The sequence below is a fragment of the Ictidomys tridecemlineatus genome, chromosome 2, assembly GCF_052094955.1.
Source record: "Ictidomys tridecemlineatus isolate mIctTri1 chromosome 2, mIctTri1.hap1, whole genome shotgun sequence".
Taxonomy (NCBI): Eukaryota; Metazoa; Chordata; class Mammalia; order Rodentia; family Sciuridae; genus Ictidomys; species Ictidomys tridecemlineatus.
The window spans coordinates 137,692,592-137,717,129 of NC_135478.1; the positions used below are offsets into that span (position 1 = coordinate 137,692,592).

Below are 24,538 nucleotides of genomic sequence, written 5' to 3' on the forward strand. Positions count from 1 at the left end.
ATCATTAAAATGGAAAAGCAACTTCTGCCCCTTGAAATGCATTTAGTCAAAGGCTGAAAAATCCTACTAAACACTTTTTAATGATAATTATCCTTTTCCAACTGCAGGGCTTATGTTCCTGAAAAGTGTTGTAGCGGCAAAACCCATTGTTGTGGGATTAGTATAATCAAATTTGCTTATCATGAACATTGTTTCTGGTAGAATGAATTGTACTGGTTTGCTTTAGATCATCTTTGCATGCTGACACATATATTTTCATTTTTAATTGACACATAATGTTTAAATATATTTTTGGAGTGCAGTATAATAATTTAGAACATGTATACAATGTGTATGCATGGTTCTAGTGCATGGTTCTAGTGCATCAAATCAGGGTAATCAACTTTTCCATCTCTTTAAACATTTATCATCCTTATATGATGGGAACTTTTAAAAGTCATCTCTTGTAGTTATTTAGAAATATATAATGAATTGCACCTATGCAAGGATTATTGTAGTATCACTCAGACTCTCTTCCTGCCCATCTATCATGCAGCATATCTCATGCACCAAAACTGTGCTTCTCAAAAATGCCCCTAAAGTTACCTTACTGTGCTGTAAAACACCAGAACTAATTTCTCCTATGTAATGGTATTTTGGTATTAACTTCTTTCTGTAGCCCCTCCAGCCCTTTCTGTTTCTAGTTACCACTATTGTATTCTTTTGTCTTAGAAGTATGTTGGTTTGTTTTAATTGATTACTTCTTATAGTTGGGAGATACAAAGTATTAGAAGATTTTGAATTAGGGATTTTGAGGTCCATATTTTCATCCAGAATTCTCTGTGGGGAGAGTTAAGGGAAACTAGTAAGTGATAGAGAAGCTAATGCTGTAGAGGGTGCCAGGGACTCTCTACCAAGAAGAAGAGGAGGGAGCTATTCTCCAAGCATAGAGGGCAGGGATGTACTTGTTGGAAGAACACTTTAAAGGGAATATAATGAGGCTCCCATGTATGGTGCTGGCTGCAAGGGAGCCAGGGGTCCCAGCCTCAATCTTTCCTTTCTCCCACTCTTCTATTTCCTGCTGGCCCTTCTCATGGGTTGACTCCAGACAGTAGCCAGAGGGCCAATGCAGGACGCAGTCCCTTCGTAGTCAACTTCCTGGAATGCTGAGCATGGTGGAGAAGGGTACACTATGAATTTAAAGAGGCAAAGAGAGAATGAACCACAGAAGCATTTGCTAGTATTTACAGAGGACATGAAGAATGAGTGGAAGGATTTTCTAAAATTTCCATTCACTGATTTTTTTAATTGGTTGTTCAAAACATTACAAAGCTCTTGACATATCATATTTCATACATTTGATTTAAGTGGGTTATGAACTCCCATTTTTACTTATGCAAGAATTATGGAAGTATCACTCAGGGTCTCCAGAATGCAATTATAGTCTTCCTACCCATCTATCATGCAGTATTTCTTGTGCACTAGAACCATGCTTCTTAAAAACGTCCTTCTAAAATATTCCCAAATGCAAACAAGAGTCTGGTGATATGTCCCAAAGCAGCATAGTGTTAGCACAGTACTTCTATAAAATTCTAATTTTATTTAAAAAATTCATGTAGGTTTTGAGTTCAGCTTTAAAATATCCATGTTAAGCACAGGATTATAGAAATCCCACTACCAGAATCCAAAATTAAATCTGGAGTGGGCCTCCTTCCAGAATGTGTTTGATAGCTTCTCTTCCGTAGTAATTTGCTTTGTGCTGCTCAGATTTTAAAAATAGCTACAGAAAACTGAAAATCAAGGAATAGGTCAAAGTACAGAAATGTGTGCAAAACTAGTGCTTTATAATTTACTTATTCATTTATCCATCCATCCATTCATTATTTTGTTGTTTCATTTGTGGCAAATGCCTGTTCTGTGAAGAGTGTTTTGAGTACTGAGTGCCCAGAAGCCAGGGGCTGTGTGTAGGTGGCCTTCAGCCAGACTCAAGGAGCAGCATCTCTCAGGCACTTTGTGTCACCTTTCTGCTTACGTGTACCCGGAAGGTTGAGAAGGTACTCAGGGTTCTTTCCTTCTTTAGCACAGCTTTCTAGACAACAAGACAAACAACTGAACTGAAAATATTGTGTCTAGCCTGTGCTGGAAGTCATTTTCAGAAGAAGAACCATTTTTCAGTCTTATTAGCAAAATCCTTTTTAAAAAAATTTCTACTCAACTCTGCAACATGTATAATTTTTTTTTAAATCAAGTTACTGTTATTTTGGCTCAATAAATATTAAGGATACAAAACATTAATGAGGTTGCTTTGAGGGTCACACAACCTGTTGGATCCATCTAAAATACTTGGTAATCAGCAGCTCTGGCATTTGGGGTGTATTGCATGGATTCTGTGGGACCACTCAAGAATCTGTGGAATTTTTGTGTTATCCTACCCTGAGATTATGCTGAATATCTCCTGGTATTAATTTATGAAAAACCTTTCTCAAAAGTTCTCTAAGTAAGTTGTCTTTTTAAAAAGTTTTTTATTCACAATGTGTTTGCAGGGAATCAATTAATAAAAATGGAGGAAGGTTTACTCTAAGAAGGTGGGCTTCCCATTGTCACTTAGAAGCTCTAGGCAGGAATGCAAAGGATACATTGGTGTGAAGATTCTGGTCACACTTCTTTACATACACACACACACACACACACAAAACAAACAAACAAACAAACAAAAAACCCAAAACAAAACAAAAATCCAACCAAACAAACAAAAAAACAAAAACAAAGCTACCTCTTTAAATGACTTTTAGTCCTGAAAATATAATCTAAACAAAGTTGTTATAGGATAATGTCAGGTTTCACCCTAAGTCCTCAGGCCTAGGTTTTTCTGATTCAGAAAGAGATGTCGGAGCAGGTCTGATGGTGGCTTTGGATCCTCTGGTTTGAAGGAGGGTCAGTCATGTGGAATAATTCCATTCCCTGCAGCTACAAAACTCACCTCAAATGCTTCATGTGATTTGAAGCAGTCACCTATAAAGATGATTTCTAGGAACCTGAACAGCCACTTAGTTCCTCCTGGTGACAGTGTCAGCATTGCTGACATGTAAAAGGGTCTGGGAATTAGATAGAGAATGGCTCAAGAGATATTTATTGAGCTGCAGGAAGAGAATTGCCTGAAAAGTAGGGTCTAAATAAAGATACTTCCACAGTCCTCACAGTATTCCATCAGCCTTAAAAGGTCCATCTATATTGTAGAAAGTTGAAGGTGTGACCTTGGCAGTACACCTAACTTTCCTGAGTGCTTCAACTGCTGGATCAATGAACTGTGTAGTATAAAATCTAAGCTCCCTGTAGCCCATTTATATGACAAATTGAAGTGAATATATTAAATATATGAGAAGAAAAAGAACCCACCCTCATTAAACGCTGTTCAGAGTCAGGCTTTTGCTTATGTTCTTATGTAATCTCAGAATTTGTATTTTCCTGATTTTTTTCTAAAAATGAGGAACCTGAAGCTCAGTGAAGTTAAAAATTTTGCAAAAGTTATCCCAATCTCCAAACTGATCTAGTGAGGACCAATTAGTTTGATTTTCGGAATTATTTATTTTTTTTCCCACAGAACCCATGAAGTCATCAGTGCAGTGTTTCTTCACCAGACTGAGAGCAGCGACCCTTTCCTCATTAAAGGCACATCCATATTGAATTAGCCATCTCCTTTCAGGCCATTCTTTGGTATCTCACCATGGATCCTAGATGCAGAGCCTTGTCTAGAGGAAGGCCATGGTCTGTTTTTTTTTTTTCCTCAAGGAAAACGTAGCCAGTCTTTGAGTTACTCACTCTGCAGTTCCCAATTCAGGAAAGTTCATATTATAGTGATTGTTCCTGTAGGGCTGTCTTCATTAAAGGGAGAATACCTCTACCTCTAGGGAGTAGCTCTGTGATCACAGAATCTCAGAATAGATGGGTGCTCTAGGAGTCTTCTACAGCCCCTATTTTCAAGTACTTAAAGATTCCTTGCCATTGTATTAGAACATCAATAATTTTAATAACTAATGCTTTTGAGCACTTACTGCTAGGCATTGAGATAAAACGTTTACATATCTGTTATCGTTTGATCTTCAGATCCACGCTGTGAATATTCATGCTATTATTTACACATGAGGAAATTGTTGGACAAATATAAAAACCTTGTCCAGCTGACTCTGAGGGGCAGTTCTGGAATGTGAATCTTCATTGTTCAAAACTAGTGCCTTGTTTGTCACTGCTTCTTTTCTTCCTATAGGGAATATTTGTCATTTGAAGCTTTTAAAACTTCTAGTTTTCTTTTCTTTTTTCTTTTTTTAAAGAGAGAGGTGTGAGAGAGGGAGAGAGAGAGAGAGAATTTTAATATTTATTTTTTAGTTTTCGGCAGACACAACATCTTTGTATGTGGTGCTGAGGATCCAACCCGGGCCGCACGCATGCCAGGCGAGCGCGCTACCGCTTGAGCCACATCCCCAGCCCCTCTAGTTTTCTTTAAAAACTTCTCCAAATCAAAGCTTATACTTGGGATAAATCAATCAAGAATTATTTCTCTGTTGAAGTCTTAATTCCTCTCTTAAAATATATGACTTTTTTATTTTTTAATTTCTTCTAATTACTTATACATGAGAGTAGAATGCATTTTGACACATTATATACAAATGGAGCACAACTTCTCATTCTTCTGGCTGTACATTGTACATAGTCACACCAGTAGTGTAATCATATGTGTATATAGGGTAATAATCTTATCCCATTCCACTGTCCTTCCCATTCCCATGCCATTTCCCTCCTCTCACTTACCTCTGCCCAATCCAAAGTGCCTTCACTGCCCCCCCCCCCCCCCCCCCCGCATTATGGACCAGCATCCGCTTATCAGAGAAGATCTTCAGCCTTTGGTTATTTGGGTTTGGTTTATTTCAATTAGCATGATATTCTCCAGCTCTATTCATTTACCTGCAAATACCATAATTTCATTATTCTTTAAGGCTGAGTAATATTCTGTATATATACCACAGTTTCTTTATCCATTCATTTACTGAAGGGCATCTAGGTTGGTTTCATAGTTCAGCTCTTGTGAATTGAGCTGTTTATAAACATTAATGTGGCTGTGTCACTCTAGTATGTTGATTTTAAGTCCTTAGTGTATAAACCAAGGAGTGGGATTGCTGGGTCAAATGGAGGTTCCATTCCAAGTTTTCTGAGGCATCTCTATACTTCTTTCCAGATTGGGTGCACCAATTTGCAGTCTCACTGGAAATGTATGCCTTTCTCCCCACATCCTTGCCAACACTTACTGTCCTTATTGTTTTCTCAATAATTGCCATTCTGACTGGAATGAGATGAAATCTTAGTTTTGATTTGCATTTCTCTAATTACTAGAGATGTTGTACTTTTTTCATATATTTGTTGATCGATTGTATATCTTCTAAGAACTGTTTGTTCAGCTCCTTAGCCCATTTATTGATTGATTGATTGATTATTTTTTTGGCATTAAGATTTTTGAGTTCTTTGTATATCCTGGAGATTAGTGCTGTATCTGATGTGTGTGTGGTAAAAATTTGCTCCCATTCTGTAGGCTCTCTATTTACATTATTGATTGTTTCCTTTGCTGAGAAGAATTTTTTTTTTTGTTTGAATCCATCTCATTTATTGATTCTTGATTTTGCTCTAGGAATCTTGTTAAGAAAGTCAGGTCCTAATCAGACATGATGAAAACTTGGGTTTACTTTTTCTTCTATGAGGTACAGGTCTTTGTTCTAGTGCCTAGGACTTTGGTCCATTTTGAGTTGATTTTTGTGCAGGGTGAGAGAGAGAGGTGTAATTGCATTTTGCTACATATAGATTTCCATTTTTCCCAGTACCATTTGTTAAATGGGCTATCTTTTCTCCAAGGTATGTTTTTGGCACCTTTTTCTAGTATGAGATAACTGTATTTACATGGAGTTTTTTTCTGCCTTCGATTCTATACCATTGGTCTATATGTCTATTGTTTTTTCTTGTTTTTTAGTTGTCAATGGATCTTTATTTATTCATATGTGGTGCTAAGAATCAAGCCCTGTGCTTCACACATTCCAGGCAAACACTCTACCACTGAGCTATGACCTCAACCCCTACATGTCTAAATTGATGCCAATACCATGCTGTTTTTGTTACTATTGCTCTGTAGTATACTTTAACATTGGGTATTGTGATGCCTCCTGCTTCACTCTTTTTGCTAAGGATTGCTTTGGCTGTTCTGGATCTCTTACTCTTCCAAATGAATTTCATGACTGCTTTTTCTAGTTCTATGAATAATGTCATTGGGATTTTAGTAGAAATTGCATTAAATCTGCAAAACACTTTTGGTAGTATAGCCATTTTGACATTATTAATTCCCAGGTTGGGAGATGTGATGGCAAGCCTGAGCTCTGTGTTGCATTCCCTGGGAATTTACCACCTGTACTAATGGAGTGAACTTGTCTTGATGTCTCTGGAATCAAGTGAGGATGTTTAGTTTCTTTCCAGCACTATTTCTTGCTGCTCCAGTGAGTTATCCATGGTGACCTGTTCTATAAGATTTCTACAAGAAGGTAATGTCCTTGGCCTTTTGCTAGTTGAAGGCTCTTTGGAAGGTTTCCATAAGTGAGGGTAGTAACCTATTTTGGATGGAAATAATGTTATATGGATTTCATTTGACAATCAAAACAATTCATTTGGATAAAATTGTAGCTCTATTAGTATTCCTGACAATCTGATATGATTACTTAGGGTGAAATATTAAGTAGAGGAGAAACACTCAGTTGTTGAGTGAACAGTCTGGCTGCCAGACTGTGTTCCCTTCCTTGTTTCAATCTTTAGGACTTCATAGCCTAGCGGTTAGATACTGACTCTGGCTTCAGAGTTTTTGCCTTAAATCTGGGCTCAGTTATACTCTCATGCATGGTGGTGGTCAATTACTTAATCCCTCTAATTTTCACATAGCTCCACTACACTCACCTTGCCTCAGTGGCCTTGTCCATCAAAGGAGGACAACCATAGTAACCTAAATCACAAAATTTAGCATTAAATATTTTTTTTAAATACAAGATATTTAGAACTGCACTTGAAACATTTTAAATTTTCATAGGTGTTAGTTAATAAGTTAGAAATCAATGGAGTTATAGTAAGACATTTTCCCAAGAAAACCAAGAACATTCTCTATTCCCTGGAGGACTCCCCTTTTCTTCAGTTTCCTACTCACTAGCATGAAGACCTCTTTTGCCTTAGGCAAACTGTAGCTTCCAGTGGGTAGCCTGGAGAGGGTTTGTGGACTTAGGTCCTATCTGAAACCAACATTGATATTTGTGCTGCAGGTCTGTTTTCAGATTGCTGATTCATCTTCTCTTGGTACAGTGAGTAACAATCATCATAAAGCTGTCCTGAAGAATCTGTATAAAGCTACCAGGAATGGGGCTGCTTCATGGTGAATTGCTGGAACCTCCCTGGCTTCCATGGCTGTTGTAGATTAGATGTGGTATCAGTCAAAAGCTCACGTGTGTGAGACAACGCAAGAAGGTGAACTAATCCTTGATGGGATTAACTGAGTGGGAACTAGAGGCAGGTGGTGTGTTTCTGGAGAAATTGGTTCATTAGGGGCGTGGCTATGGGGTATATATTTTGTATTTGGAGAGTGGAGCTCTATCTGCTTTTCTGATCATCACGTGAGTTGCTTACCTCGGCAGCACTCTACTGCCATGATATTCAGTCTCACTTTGAGCCCTAAGAAGTGGAGCCAACTTTCTATGGACTAAGACCTCCGAAACATGAACCCTCAAATAATCTTTTCCTCCTTTAAAATTGTTCTGGTCAGATCTTTTAGTCACAGCAGTGAAAGAGCTGACGAAGACAATGTCCATATATGTTTAGAGAAACTTCTGTACAAAGTAGTTTGATGCTGTTTCGGCAGTCATGAGTTTTCTCTCAAAGACTGCTCCAGTGATTGGTGGAGGAATGTCTTGCCCCTAGCTAAGAAGCAAGTGGATTAATTTAAATAATCTAATAAGGCTGGAGGATCCTCGTATTACCCTATCCTATGTAATCTTGACACAAGATAGCACTGTGTCCTTGAAGGGGAGCCACTTGCAAAGGAAGACATGGTTCTTCCTAGAACTTCAAGGAATGGCCCACATGCTGTAGCAACTTCCACTGAATTTTGATGTACCTGCTGTACACTGGCTTGGATACTGGAGGTATCAGGTTTCATAGAAAAGTAGTTCTGAGACATGGTGATCCAACCTAGACAGAAGAGGGCCTCAGATGCCAGGGCTCATAATCCCTTCATCTTTGCTAGATCAATATCATGCTGTCTTTTCATTTGTACCAAGATGTCCACCCCCTCTCCTTTTTTTTTTTAAGTCAGAGGACCTGATGTCCTTCACTTTAAAGGAGTAGGAAGGATAGAAGAGCAGAATTCTGGAACATGATACCTTATCAGGGAGATATGTGCTTGGAAAGCAGAACTGGCTGGTATTTACCATCACTACAGTGACAATAAATGACCTTCTCACTTAATCTCTGCCTTCTTTAGAGCCTGCATACTTTCCTGCATAATTTTCTAATTCTCACTTGCGCTTGTCTTACTTAGGTTGAGTCTACTCATTTTGAAACATGCAGATTCTCTCTTTTGTATAAGTGGTCTCTGATTTTTACAGTATAGAAACTGCTGAAAGGAGACAGAAAAAACATTTTTACAGTCTAAAAGCTACTCAGCAGGAACAGCACATTCCCTGCTTTATCTATTCTTGCTCACCCTCTCAAAATTATTCCCCAGAATTAGTAGTAAGACTCATATCAACCTGAGAGGCTTTGATGCCAGGATGGCTAATATAGTATTGAAATCTGACAGAATAAGGAGTGGATGCCAAAATGGTTTAAAAATCTATCTCCCAAAAGATAAGCCAAAGGATAATGTAAAGACCTCAAAGGCTCATGGACCACATGAAAAGATGATTTTCTAGTGATTCATCTTATTTTTCTCTAGTTAGGGCAATTTAAAGTCATTTCTTTAAGTCATACAATCCACCCAGAAAGGGGTCAAACAACCTGTACCCTGAAGTTTGAGAAACAGTGTGGTACTTGCCCAGTAGGATGTGTTAGGACAAGTAGCTACACTGCAGCGACTTCCTCTAACGGTTTTTCCTCCAGTTCTAGGTTATGGGACCTGGGACTGTCAGAGCAAGCACTAGATAAATGCTCTCTGGACGAGCAGGTGAATAGTTGAACTTGTGGACAAAGAAATGAGTGAGTCATTCGGCTGTGAGCAGGATAGAGGGCCTCCATGTCCTGTCCAGAAGGTAACTGGGCCATCCTATATAGTTGACTGGATCCAGTGGGTAATATAAACATAATGATATGTTCTCTTCCTTTTTTTTATAAGATAGAAAGTGTGGAGAAAGGAATGCCTCCCTGTTCAGAGAAGACTAGTTAAATTGTATGATTCCCTTCTTAACTTTTAGAGTCCTAGAGAAGCATGAGTCACCCAGAGTTGGATGCTTGTCTGGTCTTTGTCTTCGTTTCATTGCACCAGTCTATTAAAGGAATCCCACGGGCCACTCCTGCCAAGTTCTTTTAACCATTGTTCTTGTCACAGTATCAAGTCATGCGTAAAAGTTTGTCTTTGAAGCTCCTCATGGCCTTCATCTTGAACTTCTCTGTAATCTGCATCCTGTGCCCATATCAACTTCCCCATATCTGATCATAGGACTGGTTTTCTTGCTTGGGGTCACACTTTACCATAGCTTGACCTTGCTTTGATCTTTTCTTTTAAAAGAAGGTATTTCCATGTGCAATGGAAGATGATGAATTTTCCCTCTGACTTACAATGGAACTACTTTTTTTAAAAGCTGCCAAAACATTATTCCATTACTAGTACAAAATATTAGGGGAAGGCATTTATTCTCTCAGTACTTGAGATAGTCAAAATTTGATTCTCATTGATCTAGGAGAATTAAAACTTGATCAAAATTTTAGCCATACAGGATGGGAAAACTGCTCAAATAAAAGAATTCCAAGATTTTAGTGACTTTTTTGGGGGGCACTTTATATAGGAGCAATTGCTACAGAAAAGAATGTGAGATCCGTATTATTGGGACAGTCCATTGCAATTGAAGCCAAGAAACTAACTGCTTTAGGAGACACTAAAACAGGGCTCAAGATAAAGTATTCCAGGTTGCTATCTTCTTGCTTTTCCTTCCTATTTAATTTTTTATTTGCCTGTGTCATGATGTCTTTTAGGACTAGGACTTCTGAGCCTGGAGAGGATGAGAGGATGGATGAGTGCACAGTCCTAAGAGAATATTTCAGAATGTTATTGAAAGCAAGTACAGTTTGAGAAGCATATTCATCTTAGTATTATTGTTTGGCATAAATAAACAGTAGCCTCAAAAGAAACAACAAAAATCTTATTGTTCCACAATTGGGAGGTGTCAATGCAGATGAAAATTATCTTTGAAATAAAAGATCCAAGTCCTAGACCAAAAGATAGGAGCCACAGAACTCTCTTGCTTTATCTTGTAGGAGGAAGATGTACTATAATGTGAAAATCTACATATTGGTTATGGGAATTTATAGCCATCCTCCTATTCAGGCTGAGTTGGTGTTTTCAACAGAGCCAATGGAGGAATGGGAGAGGTCATCTGAGCCTTTGACACACTGTCAAAATATTAGTGACCTTAAACAAGGCAAACGATATGTTTTTAATCATCTTAAATTCTAAGTTTCAGTGTCTTTGATGTCTTAAGGTATGAAGCAGATGTATCTTATCACCTATATTGAAAAATCATAAAACTCTTCAAATGTGAGCATCTGTACCATCCCTGATTTCTGCCTCTGGTGGGCCTTCAGTTCTGTTCAGAAGCCTTGTTGTGTATTTCTGGTCCTGACCTTTGTCAGTTCTAAATATGAACCATTCCCATCTCCCTGGGATCTTTGCTGTATGACCCGATACCCCTTGTTTCTTTGTGGATTTTTTTTAACCTCATAAGGAAGATGGATCTACTTTGTATTCCTTCCTTCAGATTCCTTCCTCTATACAGGTGAACTTCTCTGCCTTCCCATTCATTCTTCCTTGCATTTCTGAGAAATAGTTGTACCTTTTCCTAAGCAAGACAACCCCTTCTATCCCTGACATACACCCCACTTGGCACTGTCATCTCCTTTTGAGCTTTTTCTTATTGTGCAATCCTGTAGCTTATAGCTCTTGTCTCTTCCTTTCTGTGGTTGGTTCCTCCTTCCCTAGAAATGGGGTTGAGCTTTATCCAGTTCAGGAAGTTCTCCATGGACTCTGCATGCCCTTAAATTCTGCAGAGTACTTGTGCTCTCTGATTTCTCACCTCCTAGTTAGTCTACTGTGATCTGTTTTCTTACTTTACCATCCTATTAAATAGTTCTTAGCACAGTCCCCAGAGTCTTCCTGGTTCCTAAATTCAATGGACACTTTTAGTTCTGTTGGCTTTTATCTTGCATGACTTCTCTGTAGCCATTGAAATTGTCTCCTTCTTTGGCTTCTGTGAATTTACCCCTGGTTCCAACATATTTCTTGCTCTCTAATCTCCTCTCAAGGATTCTCTTGTTCTGCCCATTTTCAAATAATGTTTCTCTTGGACTCTTTGGTCCACTTCTTTCTTCATACCCTGTTTCCTCTAGATATTCTCACACACTCCAGTAGCTTTACTACTGCTCTATTCTGGAGATTTCCAAGAATATCTATAGGTGAGAATATTTTCTCAGAACCTTGGTCTTTTAAGCTGTTTGCCATATCTCTACCTGGATGCCACAGTGGTATATGAAACTTTGATGTACAAAATGATGTCTGTTTTGTTTGAAGGAACCACCAATGACCTTAGCAAAAATCTGAGGTCACCTTGGCTCTTTTCTGACCTTTATCATTTTCTCTCATAAGCTATGAAGTACTATATCTTATTTCTTAAATATTTGTCTTATTTGTTCCTTAGCTCATGATCTGTTGTTTATTGCCTGGGTTATTTAAGTAACTCTTTAACTGACCTCATTATTTCATTCTTATTCTTTTCTAATTTGTCCTTGGCATCTTTACCAAGGATCACAGATCTAATGGTGGGACTTCCTCTAGTGAAATATTTCATTGACTCTCCATGGTCTATACAAGACAGCTAAAGTCCGTAGTCTTTCGGCTAAGGTTTCTGTAGTCTGCCCTCTGCCTGTTGCTCCAACCTCCTCTACTCCAGCTGCACATCTCATACCCTGTGCTCAACACCATCACACTATTGTAGCCCTAGAATGCATCTTACCTTTTTCTAGAATCTTTTGCACAGTGTCTGGCACACAGTCTTTTGTAAGTATGAAAAGGCTTTCTTCCTTGCCTGCTACTCATTGTGATTTGTCTTCATCTCTAGGAAAAATGTCTAATATGATAAATGAAGTCCTGGTATTACAACACATTTGAAATAGGTGCTAGGCAACTCAGTGAGACCCTGTTTCTAAATAAAATACAAAATAGGTCTAGGGATGTGGCTCAACCATCAAGCGCCCCTGAGTTCAATCCCTGGTAACCCTCCCTGCCATGAAAAAGAATGCATTTGAAGTATGATGTGGTCTATCACCTATGTGATGAATAAGTTTCTTCTCTAGCACCCTAACTATTGGTTAGCCTCAAATAACTTCTAGGGAAGTAAACTCATTACATCTGTCAACAACTGTTAAGTTCCTAGAAAATGATGACAATTTTATTGTAAACTAAATAAATAAATTAATTAAATTATGTAGCTTTTACTTGCTGATGCTAGTTCTTGATCTTGGTTTTGGGCAGAAAATGTCTGATCCTTCTTGCTTATGATGGTCCTTCAAATGACTGGATCTTTTCTTCTCCTTATAAGATACCAAATTATATTAAATATTCCTCTTACCACATGACGTCAACTCTCTTTGCATTGTGGGGTTCTCTTTTACTTGGCTCCATATGGCCTGTGAATTTATGTGTTTACCAATGTGTCCACCTTAGAGAGCTTTCTGGACTGTTTCCCTGGCAGCTATTAAGCTTTAATAGTGCAGCCCAAGATTATATTAGATGCCTTGGCAGCAACATCACTTTGTTGACTCATATTGACTATCTGCTAAAGTCATTCCTTGTTCCTACTTAAGGGCAGAAATCTTGCATTTCTAATATCCATCCCATTGCATTTTAGTTGAAAGTCAAATATATAAATTTGGTACTTATGCAATTTTATTTTTGTCTTACATTTTCTCCCCGTTGAATTTCACCTTGTTAGATAAGATCGTTTGTGGATCTTGATTCTTATCATATAATTTTTTTTCAGTATTCTTCCCATTTTTCTGTCTACATAAGCTTACACAATACAGGAAATTATTCAATAAGGTTTGATAATAATATCTATAAAAATAATAGGTGGGCTGGGGATGTGGCTCCAGTGGTAGCGTACTCGCCTGGCATGCACGGGGCGCTGGGTTTGATCCTCAGCACCACATAAAAATAAAATAAAGATGTTGTGTCCACTGAAAACCAAAAAATTAAAAAAAAATAGGTACACTTCATTGAGCATTAACTATATGCTGGGCATTATAGCTCAGCATTTCCATACATATCCTTGGTAGTTACACCCAATATTACAAAGTAGACACTATTGATAACTTTACCTCATACATGAGCTGCTAAATTGAATATGAGCCCCTCATGGCTGCTTCTGGAAGTCTTACTTTCAATTGACATTGATTCACTCATCAATATGTTTTGAGGAGAGTTGTTAATCAGTTATTAACCAATTCCTTTGCTTATTCTAGAATCTAATAAATAATTATTTTATATACAAGATATAGTGTTTAAAAACTCCTGTTTATCTTTATGATTTTTTTCTTAACACCTTAGCAACATATAACCATTGAATAAAGTGTGTAAAGTACAGAATATTTCAAAGGAGAAAATTATCATCAGCTTTATCATCATCTTACTATGCACAAATAATCAGTATTAACTTTTTAACCTATAATATAGTCTTGTATTAACACATATATGTATATGTTATATATCTGTATGTGTGTATATATATATATATATATATATATATAATTTTATTTTTCTTATGCCTCTCAATTCTTTCCTAGTGGCAATGCCCAATTCTTTTAAAAATGCAGTGTATTTCTTCCATCTTTTAAAGGGACTCTTATACAAGTAACAGGAGATTATTATTTGGTATAATGATTATATTCCCTTTTTATATTTATATTAGTAGATCCCTCTAGCTTTTGTAAAATAAATTTGCACTAAAGAATAAGATACCTCTCCTGTTATCTATATATGATATTGGTTGTGCAATGAAATTGAGTAATTCTGACTACTGTTTAATGTATGTGTAAGTCTATACAATTTTATTTTAAACCATATCTTCATTTATTATTGATTAGGAAAAAAGAAGTAGTATATTTTATGAACAATTATTTTTAGAATAGAGTAAAACCATCATTTTCTACATATTAGAGTAATTCTTTTTCTAAAATAGTGTGCTTTTTAGACCAATCTATATGAACACTTGTTAAATAAATTCATACTTAGGCTTATTAATAACATTATGACTCGAATCTAGGTGGGAAAAACATATGAGCCAGGATATTTCAGGATTGTGTTAGGAGGATTTGCTCTCTGTGCAGAGGATGCTATGGGGAATGGGTGGAAGAATGTGATCAAATATGGATTTTGATAATAGCAAAGTGAACGGTTTGGAGCAGGTTGTCCCTCCTCTGAGTCTGAGTTCCTTCAACTATAACTTAGGGATGACAAGCTGCTGTGAGAATCAGCTGAAATGAAATTTGGTGTTGTAACTACTGAAATTTAAAAGGTTCCTAGTAAAGGCCAGATCCCTTCTTCCCTCTGTCCCATGACTTTCACATCTCCTCTGTGGCTTCTGCTGTCAAAGGCAACTGGCCTCAAGATGCAGTGCGCTTAGACCAAGGGGAATAAAGGGAAGAGAGTAGGATTGGAATAGGAAAGACTGTGGAATAGATCAAACGTAACTTTTCTGTGTACATATATGAATGCACCACAGTGAATCTCCACATCATGTACAACCACAAGACTGGGATCCTAATTAGAATAAGATATACTCCATGTTTGTATAAATATGTCAAAACATACTGTCATGTGTATCTAAAAGGAACAACAACAACAAAAATTTGCAGTATGCTTTAACTCAAGAGTTCTGAATACCTTATTATTTTCCTTAGAGGAGAAAATGTGGGCCAATGACATCATCTGGTTATCATTCTTTTATCTCTCTTTACACCTAAGATCAGTTTTTGTGGTTGTTTGGCTATTTTATTTATACTGTACAATTTTTAGAAACATGAAAAGTGAGGGACCACGATTTGAGATCTAAATGGAGGATTTTAAGTTGGGATCTGTGAATGATCCATCCACTATTGTAGTTATGCAGCCTGTAAGCTCTGCTTTTCTCAGGGTACAGTGGGCTTCAAGTCCTTTAATGAGAAGATGAGAATATGTTTATGGTGTGTCTATCTGTGCTTCCCATGAGAGGGTAAAGTCTATTCATAGTGGTGACAGAGGCATCAGGCCTCAGAACGGGAAATTGCCTGAGGGTCTCTAATAGATCACTAACCAACTGGGTTAACCTATTTCCTCTGCTGTCATATGGATAAAATAGGTACCATATAGAAAGTTTTTGAGGATCAAAGAGTGTGTAAATCACCCACCTTCTGCATTTCAGTAAACATCTGTAGCTTTGTACTCCCACTCCCTGAGATTGCAGCACCCATTCACTCTCTATGAATTTGTAGAACTGAGATTTTGATTGCTACTTCTTGCTCAGAAGAGGTTTGCAATCTTCCTTGGCCTTGAACTGCTGCTGTCAGATGAGGAATTGCTGCTTCTCAGTGACTTACACCATCTTGAGTATCCTAACATGTATGAATTAGTAGACTTTGAGAACTAGGGGTAAAAACCATGTGTTAAATGTAGGTGCCTTTCTCCTATTACCTTTAGTTTTGTGTGTGTGGGTGTGTGTGGGGGGATGGTAGAAGGTCCTTTGGTAGACATAGGTTTAAAATAAAGCATTTTTTTTAAAGAAAGAAAGATAGAACAATGGAACAATAAAGCCAGATTCTTCTTTCTTAGAGTTATAATACTTAGAATGAAAATATGGAGGTTTATTGGAGGCCAAGAATACCTAATAATTGATTTTTATTTCTCTTGCAAGTGTGGACTATGAAACGTTTTTTGCCTATCTTTGTCACAATAATAGTAACAAAATAATAGTACACGTTCAATAAATCAGTCATAACTCTTCTATGTTCATATATGAAAACACCACTAGTGGAACTCCACAGCATGTACAACATCAAGAATGGAATCTTAAGTAGAATAAGTTATATTCAATGTATGTGGAATACGTCAGTGTATACTCGACTGTCATGTATATCTAAAAACAAATTTAAAAAATTGAGCCGGGTCTTTTATTTTTCCATATGAATTTCATGATTGCTTTATCTATTTCTACAAGCAATGCCATTGGAATTTTGATTGGCATTGCATTAAACCTATAGAGGACTTTTGGTAATATCGCCATTTTGATGATGTTAGTTCTGCCTATCCACGAACAGGGTATATCTTTCCATCTTCTAAGATCTTCTTTTACTTCTCTTTTTAGGGATCTGTAGTTTTCATTGTATAAATCTTTCACCTCTTTTGTTAGGTTGATTCCCAAGTATTTTATTTTTTTTGAGGATATTGTGAATGGAGTGGTTTTCCTTATTTCCATTTCAGAGGTTTTGTTGCTGATATACAGAAATGCCTTTGATTTGTGCGTGTTGATTTTATATCCTGCCACTTTGCTGAATTCATTTATTAGTTCTAGTAGTTTTTTTGTAGACCATTTTGGGTCTTCTAGGTATAGAATCATGTCATCTGCAAATAGTGATAATTTAAGTTCTTCCTTTCCAATTTTTATGCCTTTAATTTCTTTTGTTTGTCTAATTGCTCTGGCCAGTGTTTCGAGAACTATATTGAATAGAAGTGGTGATAGAGGGCATCCCTGTCTTGTTCCTGATTTTAAGGGGAATGCCTTCAATTTTTCTCCATTCAGAATGATGCTAGCCTGGGGCTTAGCGTAAATAGCTTTTACAATATCAAGGTAAGTTCCTGTTATCCCTAGTTTTTCTAATGTTTTGAACATAAAGGGATGCTGTACTTTGTCGAATGCTTTTTCTGCGTCTATCGAGATGATCATATGGTTCTTATCTTTAAGTCTATTGATATGGTGAATTACATTTATTGATTTCCGTATATTGAACCATCCCTGCATCCCAGGGATGAATCCTACTTGATCATGGTGCACAATTTTTTTGATGTGTCTTTGTATCCGATTCGCCAGAATTTTATTGAGGATTTTTGCATCTAGGTTCATCAGAGATATTGGTCTGTAGTTTTCTTTCTTTGATGTGTCTTTGTCTGGTTTTGGAATCAATGTGATGTTGGCCTCATAGAATGAATTTGGAAGGACTCCCTCTTTTTCTATTTCCTGGAATAACTTGAAAAGTATTGGTATTAATTCTTCTTTAAAGGTTTTGTAAAACTCCGCTGTATACCCATCCGGTCCTGGGCTTTTCTTGGTTGGTAGTCTTTTGATTACTTCTTCAATTTCATCCATTGATATTGGTCTGTTCAAATCGTGTGTGTCCTCCTGACTCAGTCTGGGCAAATCATATGTCTTAAGAAATTTATTGATGTCTTCACTATCTTCTATTTTATTGGAATATAGGTTTTCAAAATAGTTTCTAATTGTCTTCTGTATTTCTGTGGCGTCTGTTGTGATATTGCCTTTTTCATCCCTTATGTTAGTAATTTGAGTTCTCTCTCTTCTTCTCTTCGTTAGCATGGCTAAAGGTTTGTCAATATTGTTTATTTTTTCAAAGAACCAACTTTTAGTTTTGTTAATTTTTTCGATAGTTTCTTTTGTTTCAATTTCATTGATTTCCGCTCTGATTTTAATTATTTCTTGCTTTCTGCTGCATTTGCTATTGTTTTGCTCTTCCTTTTCTAGGGCTTTGAGATGAAGTGTGAGCTCATTTATTTGTTGGTTTTTCCTTTTTTTTGAGGAATTTCCAGGCGATGAATTTCCCTCTTAAAACTGCTTTCATTGTGTCCCATAGATTCCGATAGGTTGTGTCTGCATTTTCATTTATCTCTAAGAATTTTTTGATTTCCTCCTTTATGTCTTCTGTAACCCTTTGATCATTCAGTAACATATTGTTCATTTTCCATGTGATATTGGATTTTCCCTTCCTTATTTTATCATTAATTTCCAGTTTCAATCCATTATGATCAGATAAAATGCATGGTATAATCTCTACCCCTTCATATTTATTGAGGGTTGTAAAAGACCCAGAATAGCAAAAGCAATTCTAAGCAGGAAGTGTGAATCAGGTGGTATAGCAATACCATATTTCAAACTATACTACAGAGCAATAGTAACAAAAACAGCATGGTACTGGTACCAAAACAGGCGGGTAGACCAATGGTACAGAATAGAGGATACAGAGACTAATCCACAAAGTTACAACTATCTTATATTCGATAAAGGGGCTAAAAGCATGCAATGGAGGAAGGATAGCATTTTCAACAAATGGTGTTGGGAAAACTGGAAATCCATATGCAACAAAATGAAACTGAATCCCCTCCTCTCACCATGCACAAAAATTAGCTCAAAATGGATCAAGGACCTTGATATCAAATCAGAGACTCTGCGTATGATAGAAGAAAAAGTTGGCTACGATCTACATATTGTGGGATCAGGCTCCAAATTCCTTAACAGGACACCCATAGCACAAGAGTTAATAGCAAGAATCAACAAATGGGACTTACTTAAACTAAAAAGTTTTTTCACAGCAAGAGAAACAATAAGAGAAGTAAATCGGGAGCCTACATCATGGGAACAAATTTTTACCCCCCACACTTCAGATAGAGCCTTAATATCCAGAGTTTACAAAGAACTCAAAAAATTAGACAATAAGACAACAAATAACCCAATCAACAAATGGGCCAAGGACCTGAACAGACACTTCTCAGAGGAGGATATACAATCAATCAAATGTGAATGTGTAACCTATGTGATTCTGCAATCTGTATTTGGGGTAAAAATGGGAGTTCATAACTCACTTGAAACTATTGTTCGAAGTATGATATGTCAAGAGCTTTGTAATGTTGTGAACAACCAATAAAAAAAAAAAATTGAGCCGGATGCAGTGGTGAGCACCTGTAATTCCATTGGCTCAGGAGGCTGAGGCAGGAGGATCACAAGTTCAAAACCAATCTCAGCAACTTAATGAGGACCTAAGCAACTCAGCAATACTGGGGATGTGGCTCAGAGGTTAAGTGCTCCTGAGTTCAATCCCTGTTACTAAAAAGAAAAGAAAAAAGAGTTCAAAACCAACGGTCATCGAAGACAAGAATGGTGCTGCTTCACCAAACAAAAAGAAGATAGTGGCCAATGTCAAGGCTCCTAAGAGGCCAGCTCCTTAGCTGGAGGTGTGGGAAGGGGCCAAAAATCAAACTGGGGACTCCTCTTAAGGTAAGGTGCTCTGAGCAGTGGCCTGCATGCCTGACCTGAAAGACAGAGAGGCCTCTAGGGTGCTGAGGTCTCATTGTCCAAGGTGCTCACCAAAAAGGCAGAAAATGAGAGCTAAAGCTGGTATGGAGAGAGCCTGAGATTCTACTTCAATTTTTATTTCCCAACAAATCATCATTTTGTTTATTTAATTGTAACCTATTAAAGGCTTTAAACTTTTGCCTCTTAATTTTTTTCATGTAACACTTCTAGGTTGAACCTGTTTTTTTAATCTTTTTTTTTTGTGGTTGTTGATGGATCTTTATTTTATTCATTCATTTATGCTGAGAATTGAACCCAGTGTGAGGACACGTGTGAGACAAGCACTCTACCACTGAGCCATGATCCCAGCCCCTTGAATCTGTTTTTAAAGTATCATTAATGACAAAATTAATGTAAACTAGATCTCTGAGTTTATGTCCCTTCAGAGGCCAGAACATGAAATCAAAAGACTATGGGCTCTCCAGCAACCAGAATGTGCCAGAGCCTTCCATGGAGCTAAGCTGGTGCTCTGTGGCCAGAATGTAGAGGCCCTCAAAGAACTCACCAGAGAGCTCACTGCTTCTCATACCTCCCAGGGGCAGATGTACAAGCCTTACACAGTGACCTTCGACCTTGCAGACACTGGGACTATTGTTGCTGTGGCAGCTAAGATCCTGCAGTGCTTTGGCTATGTAGACATACTCATCAACAATGTTGGGATCAGCTACCGAGGGACTATCACAGACACCACAGTGGATGTTGAAGAGAGTCATGGAGACGAATTACTTTGGCCCTATTGCTCTCTAACAAAAGCACTCCTGCTCTCCACGATCAAGAGGAGGCAAGGCCACATCATTACCATTAGGGCAAAATAAGCATTTCTTTTCGATCAGCATATGCAGCCTCCAAGCATGCAACCCAGGCCTTCTTTGACTGTCTTTGTACTGAGATGGAACAGGATGAGATTCAGGAGACTGCAATCAGCCCTGGCTACATCTATACCGACCTCTCTGCAAATACCATTACCTCGGATGGGTCCAGATATGGAGCTATTGACAAGAACACAGCCCAGGGCCAAAGCCCTGTAGAGGTGGCCGACGATGTTCTTGCTGCTGTGGGGAAGAAGATTTTGCTACCTTCCTTTTGGCCATTTATCTTCAAACTCTGGCTCCTGGGATCTTGTTCAGCATCATGGTCAGAAAGGAGAGAAAATCTAAGAATTCCTAATCCTGGCCCAGAGCTAGTAGCTCCAACCAGTTTGAGTTAGATTGAGAATCAACACTTCCCCAGGCTTGACTGCTCTACAAGGGACAGCTGTGCTTGAGACTTTAGTGGCAATTTGCCCTCCAGGTGGAAAAGACTGAAGAAACATTTCTCCTGCAGGCCCATGGTGCAGCCCCTGCAGATGGAGAATAGGAACCAAACAGGCAATGAGCTAGGGGTGAGGGATAAGCACTTAAGGAATAAATATGGAGATGTGTTTCAACTCTAAAAATATGAAATAAATGATAGGAACAGTAAGAGTCATAAACCTCAGTGACTAGAAGAACACTGAGTCCTTTGAATTCCAGCCTTGATGACTCCTAGAAAATGTCTGCCTTGGAATCAGATGTCGTAACATTACTTGACCCAGTTGTTCTCGTGGTTGATGTATCCAAGACCACCTAACCCATTTGCTTTGGCAGAGAAAACCTCCAGCACTTGGGAGAGAAGGTTGTATTTTTAGGAAATCATTATTCATATCCCTTTCTAGGATCCTGTGATAACCCATTCAACATAGAAAATGGTGGGCTAGTGGGTTATTTGGCAAATCCAAGTGATCTTGGCTTTAGCACCAAAAGGTATTCCTTGTGTTCCAGCTGACTCTGACTACAGTCTTGGAGGATGCCAGGCACAATTCAAAGCAGATGAATTTTCTAAAGAGGCAGTAAGCAGAGAGAGACCCTTGCATGGCCCTAGACATCCTCTAGGAAAAGAGACTGGCCTGGTGAGCATAGAGTTGAAGCAGCAGCTGGTTTCCAGGTGGAGGGATTATAGCCAGAAAGAAAGCCAGGATCCACCTTTGATTTATTAAAAGTACACAGTTGAAGTTCTTGAACGAGTCACTTCATTTAGGGAGAACTTTTTCCTGTTAATGAGAGTGAAGTTGAAATGGTAGGTCCAATATAGACTTCCCCAAGTTGGAATAAAAATCTACTAGCGTATGAAAAAAAACATATAAACTAGATTGAAAATTTTATTCAGTTCATTAATTAATGCAGTATCCAGTAAGATAATTAAACCTGTTCAGAGCATACCGAGGAGCTAGGTACTTACAGGCTATTTAATAAAGGAATTTTAGAATACGATTGCCAGGTTAGATACAAAACTAGTCAATGACATAAACCATCACCTTTGGAATCTTGTCACTTGGATAGAAAATATTTGCCTTTCTGCTGGATCAAATTCTTCAAGTCAACTTCCATCCTTGTGGAGTTGTGAAACAGCATGGTCCAGCGGAAGCCAATTGAAAGTGCAAACTACGTGTAAGCATAGCCCTGAAGAACCACCAGAGTTCACTGTTGCCTCTTTCAGAGTTTTAGATGACTTTCTCACTCTGTCCTTGCTTTAAAGGGCCACTTCAATATTTCTCGTTTGCATAAGGCTCTAGGTTCAATTTTGGGAAATAGTAGCATAATGTTGCAAAACCTAGTCAAGGATGTGGTTTACATCATATATATGTATTAATGCTCATTTGTTTATTTTTTAAAAGGATGTTTGTTAATGCCTTGGGGGATATATTTCTAGAAGGCAATGTTTACAGTTTTATTTTCTTGAGTTAGTTGATGTTTTGGGTACAAGATGAGGGAATATTCAGGATTGAACAGTGAACCCAATCATGACTGTATGGATCCTTCTGCTCTGTCCTCAGGAGACTTTCTGCTTTTACCCTGTCTTGTGCTTTAGGCAAGCATGACTATTCATGCCCAGTCTCATGATATGTAATGTTTTTTTGCTGTGATTTTCCCTTGGGCCACTTCCTTGGCTGGAAAGAGCTCTGTCAAATTTCTCAGCACAATGTAAATAACTTCTAGAAAGCATTCCCTAAAGACATCAACTCCAAGGACTATTGATTACTAATAACACTTATGCAACTGCTTATATTGCTATTAACACATCATCTTTCATCTCTTATTTATGGATGTGCCTTGTCTGTATACACATTTTTCGTTTTAGGGTTCAGTGCTGGGGCTTTTCTTATTTGTCTTTGTATTTCTCACCGATCAGTGTTTAGCATCAGGCCTGTGTGTTCCATGACCTCTTTGAGTATTTATTGAATTGAGGGGAGCATCAGAATATACCTGGGGAGAAGTTCACACTATCCCTAGGAAATAGAAAAATACTTCAGTCAAACAGCTTTGCTTCATTGATTAACAAATAATTGAATACATATTATGTTTTAAGCTTTGTGTCAGATGCTTTGGGCCAATAAACAAGAAAGGCATTGCTTCTCTCTTTAAGTCATGCACAGCCTCCTGGAGGAAACAGATATATAATTAAAGAAATGCAATGTAGCATGACCATTGTACAAAATCACACAGCTTGTGGGTGGTGGATCTGTGATTAAAATCCATGTCTGTTCAACTACAAAGTCACCAAGCCAAGATGCTTTCAGAATAGGAAAACTAACAGTGCTGAGGGAGGATTCTCCTCAGACTCCTTACAGCAAAGCAGCAGCTTTGTTCAGCCTGTTCACTGAAAACACAGCTTCCTATGAAAATATCACTGTACCAACACATTTTGCTTTATTCACAATAGGTCCTCCAGAAGCTGGGGAAAGCTGATGAGACAAAAGACGAACAGTTTGAAGAGTATGTCCAGAACTTCAAACGGCAAGAGGTGAGTCTGTTAATCTCATTTCTGGAGTGGGAGATGGTGTTAACAGTGTCTGTATTTTAGTACATACTATGGTTTGGATAGGACTTAGGGCCCACCAAGGTTCATGTGTTGAGATTTAATTTCCATAGTGAGGTGTTTAGGGGGTGGAAACAGCCTTACTATAGTGTTGTGGGGGGGGTCTCTGAATCTCTGGGAGGTGATTAGGATTAGATAAGGTCATTAGGGTGGAGTCCCAAGTCTGCATCATAGGGCCTTTATAAGAAGAGGAGGCAGAGACCAGAAGAGAGAGAGACACACACACACACACACACACACACACACACACACACACACTCCATGTCTTTTGCCGTGCGAAGCCTTGCTCTGCCTCAGGACTGCCAGCAAAGAGGCCATCTCCAGATGTAGCCCCTCAACCATGTGCCTTCAGAACCCTGAGCCAAAATAAACTTCTTTATAACTCATCAGTCTGTTGTCTTGTTTTATTGATAGTGGAAGATGGACTAATACAATTTAAAATTTAAAAAAAATTGAAATGGAGAAAGAACAATGGGGTTGGAATTGACGTTTTCATTGTGGAGACTCTTTTGTAGAAGAAAAGGGAGTAAGCACTGCAGGGAGTTTTGGGAGTTGGAATAGCAGGAGACAAAGATTTTGCTGTTCTGGACCTCTTCTGTCCCAAGTGACTGATCTAAAGGAAATATGTTGTTTTGATCATTTCTATTCCACCCAATATTAGAGAGGCAGTAAATATTTCTGGCAAAATGATTTCAATTGTTGCATGCTTCAACATCATGCATTATTGTGAGGGATTACACTTCTCACAATGGATGGAACTTGGTTCTTGGTGGGTCCAAGAAAGGTCTCACTCTTTTAATGCTTAAAATAGATAAACATATATTAGATACATAAATGCATAGTACATCTATGTTATTAAGATTTCATGGGGTGTATAACTAAGAAAAATGTCTAAGAAGATTCCTTAGATGAGGTGATATAAAAAACAAAGGTTCAGACTGTGTGTGTGTGTGTGTGTGTGTGTGTGTGTGTGTGTGTGTGTGATGTTTGCTCCT

The 24,538-nt window shown here is 38.0% G+C and overlaps 1 protein-coding gene and 1 pseudogene across 6 annotated transcripts in view; both read left to right on the forward strand.

Moving 5' to 3' along the window:
* The window catches only part of LOC144370667 (dehydrogenase/reductase SDR family member 7B-like), a 102,632-nt pseudogene extending 81,816 nt beyond the window's left edge, over positions 1-20,816 (forward strand).
* Amph (amphiphysin) overlaps positions 1-24,538 on the forward strand; it is a 226,875-nt gene that overhangs the window by 82,524 nt on the left and 119,813 nt on the right. For all 6 annotated transcript variants that reach the window (XM_078039845.1, XM_078039844.1, XM_078039847.1 and 3 more), the window contains exon 2: positions 23,388-23,468. In XM_078039845.1, the coding sequence (XP_077895971.1) occupies positions 23,388-23,468 (81 nt within the window). The remainder of the gene's footprint in view (positions 1-23,387; positions 23,469-24,538) is intronic.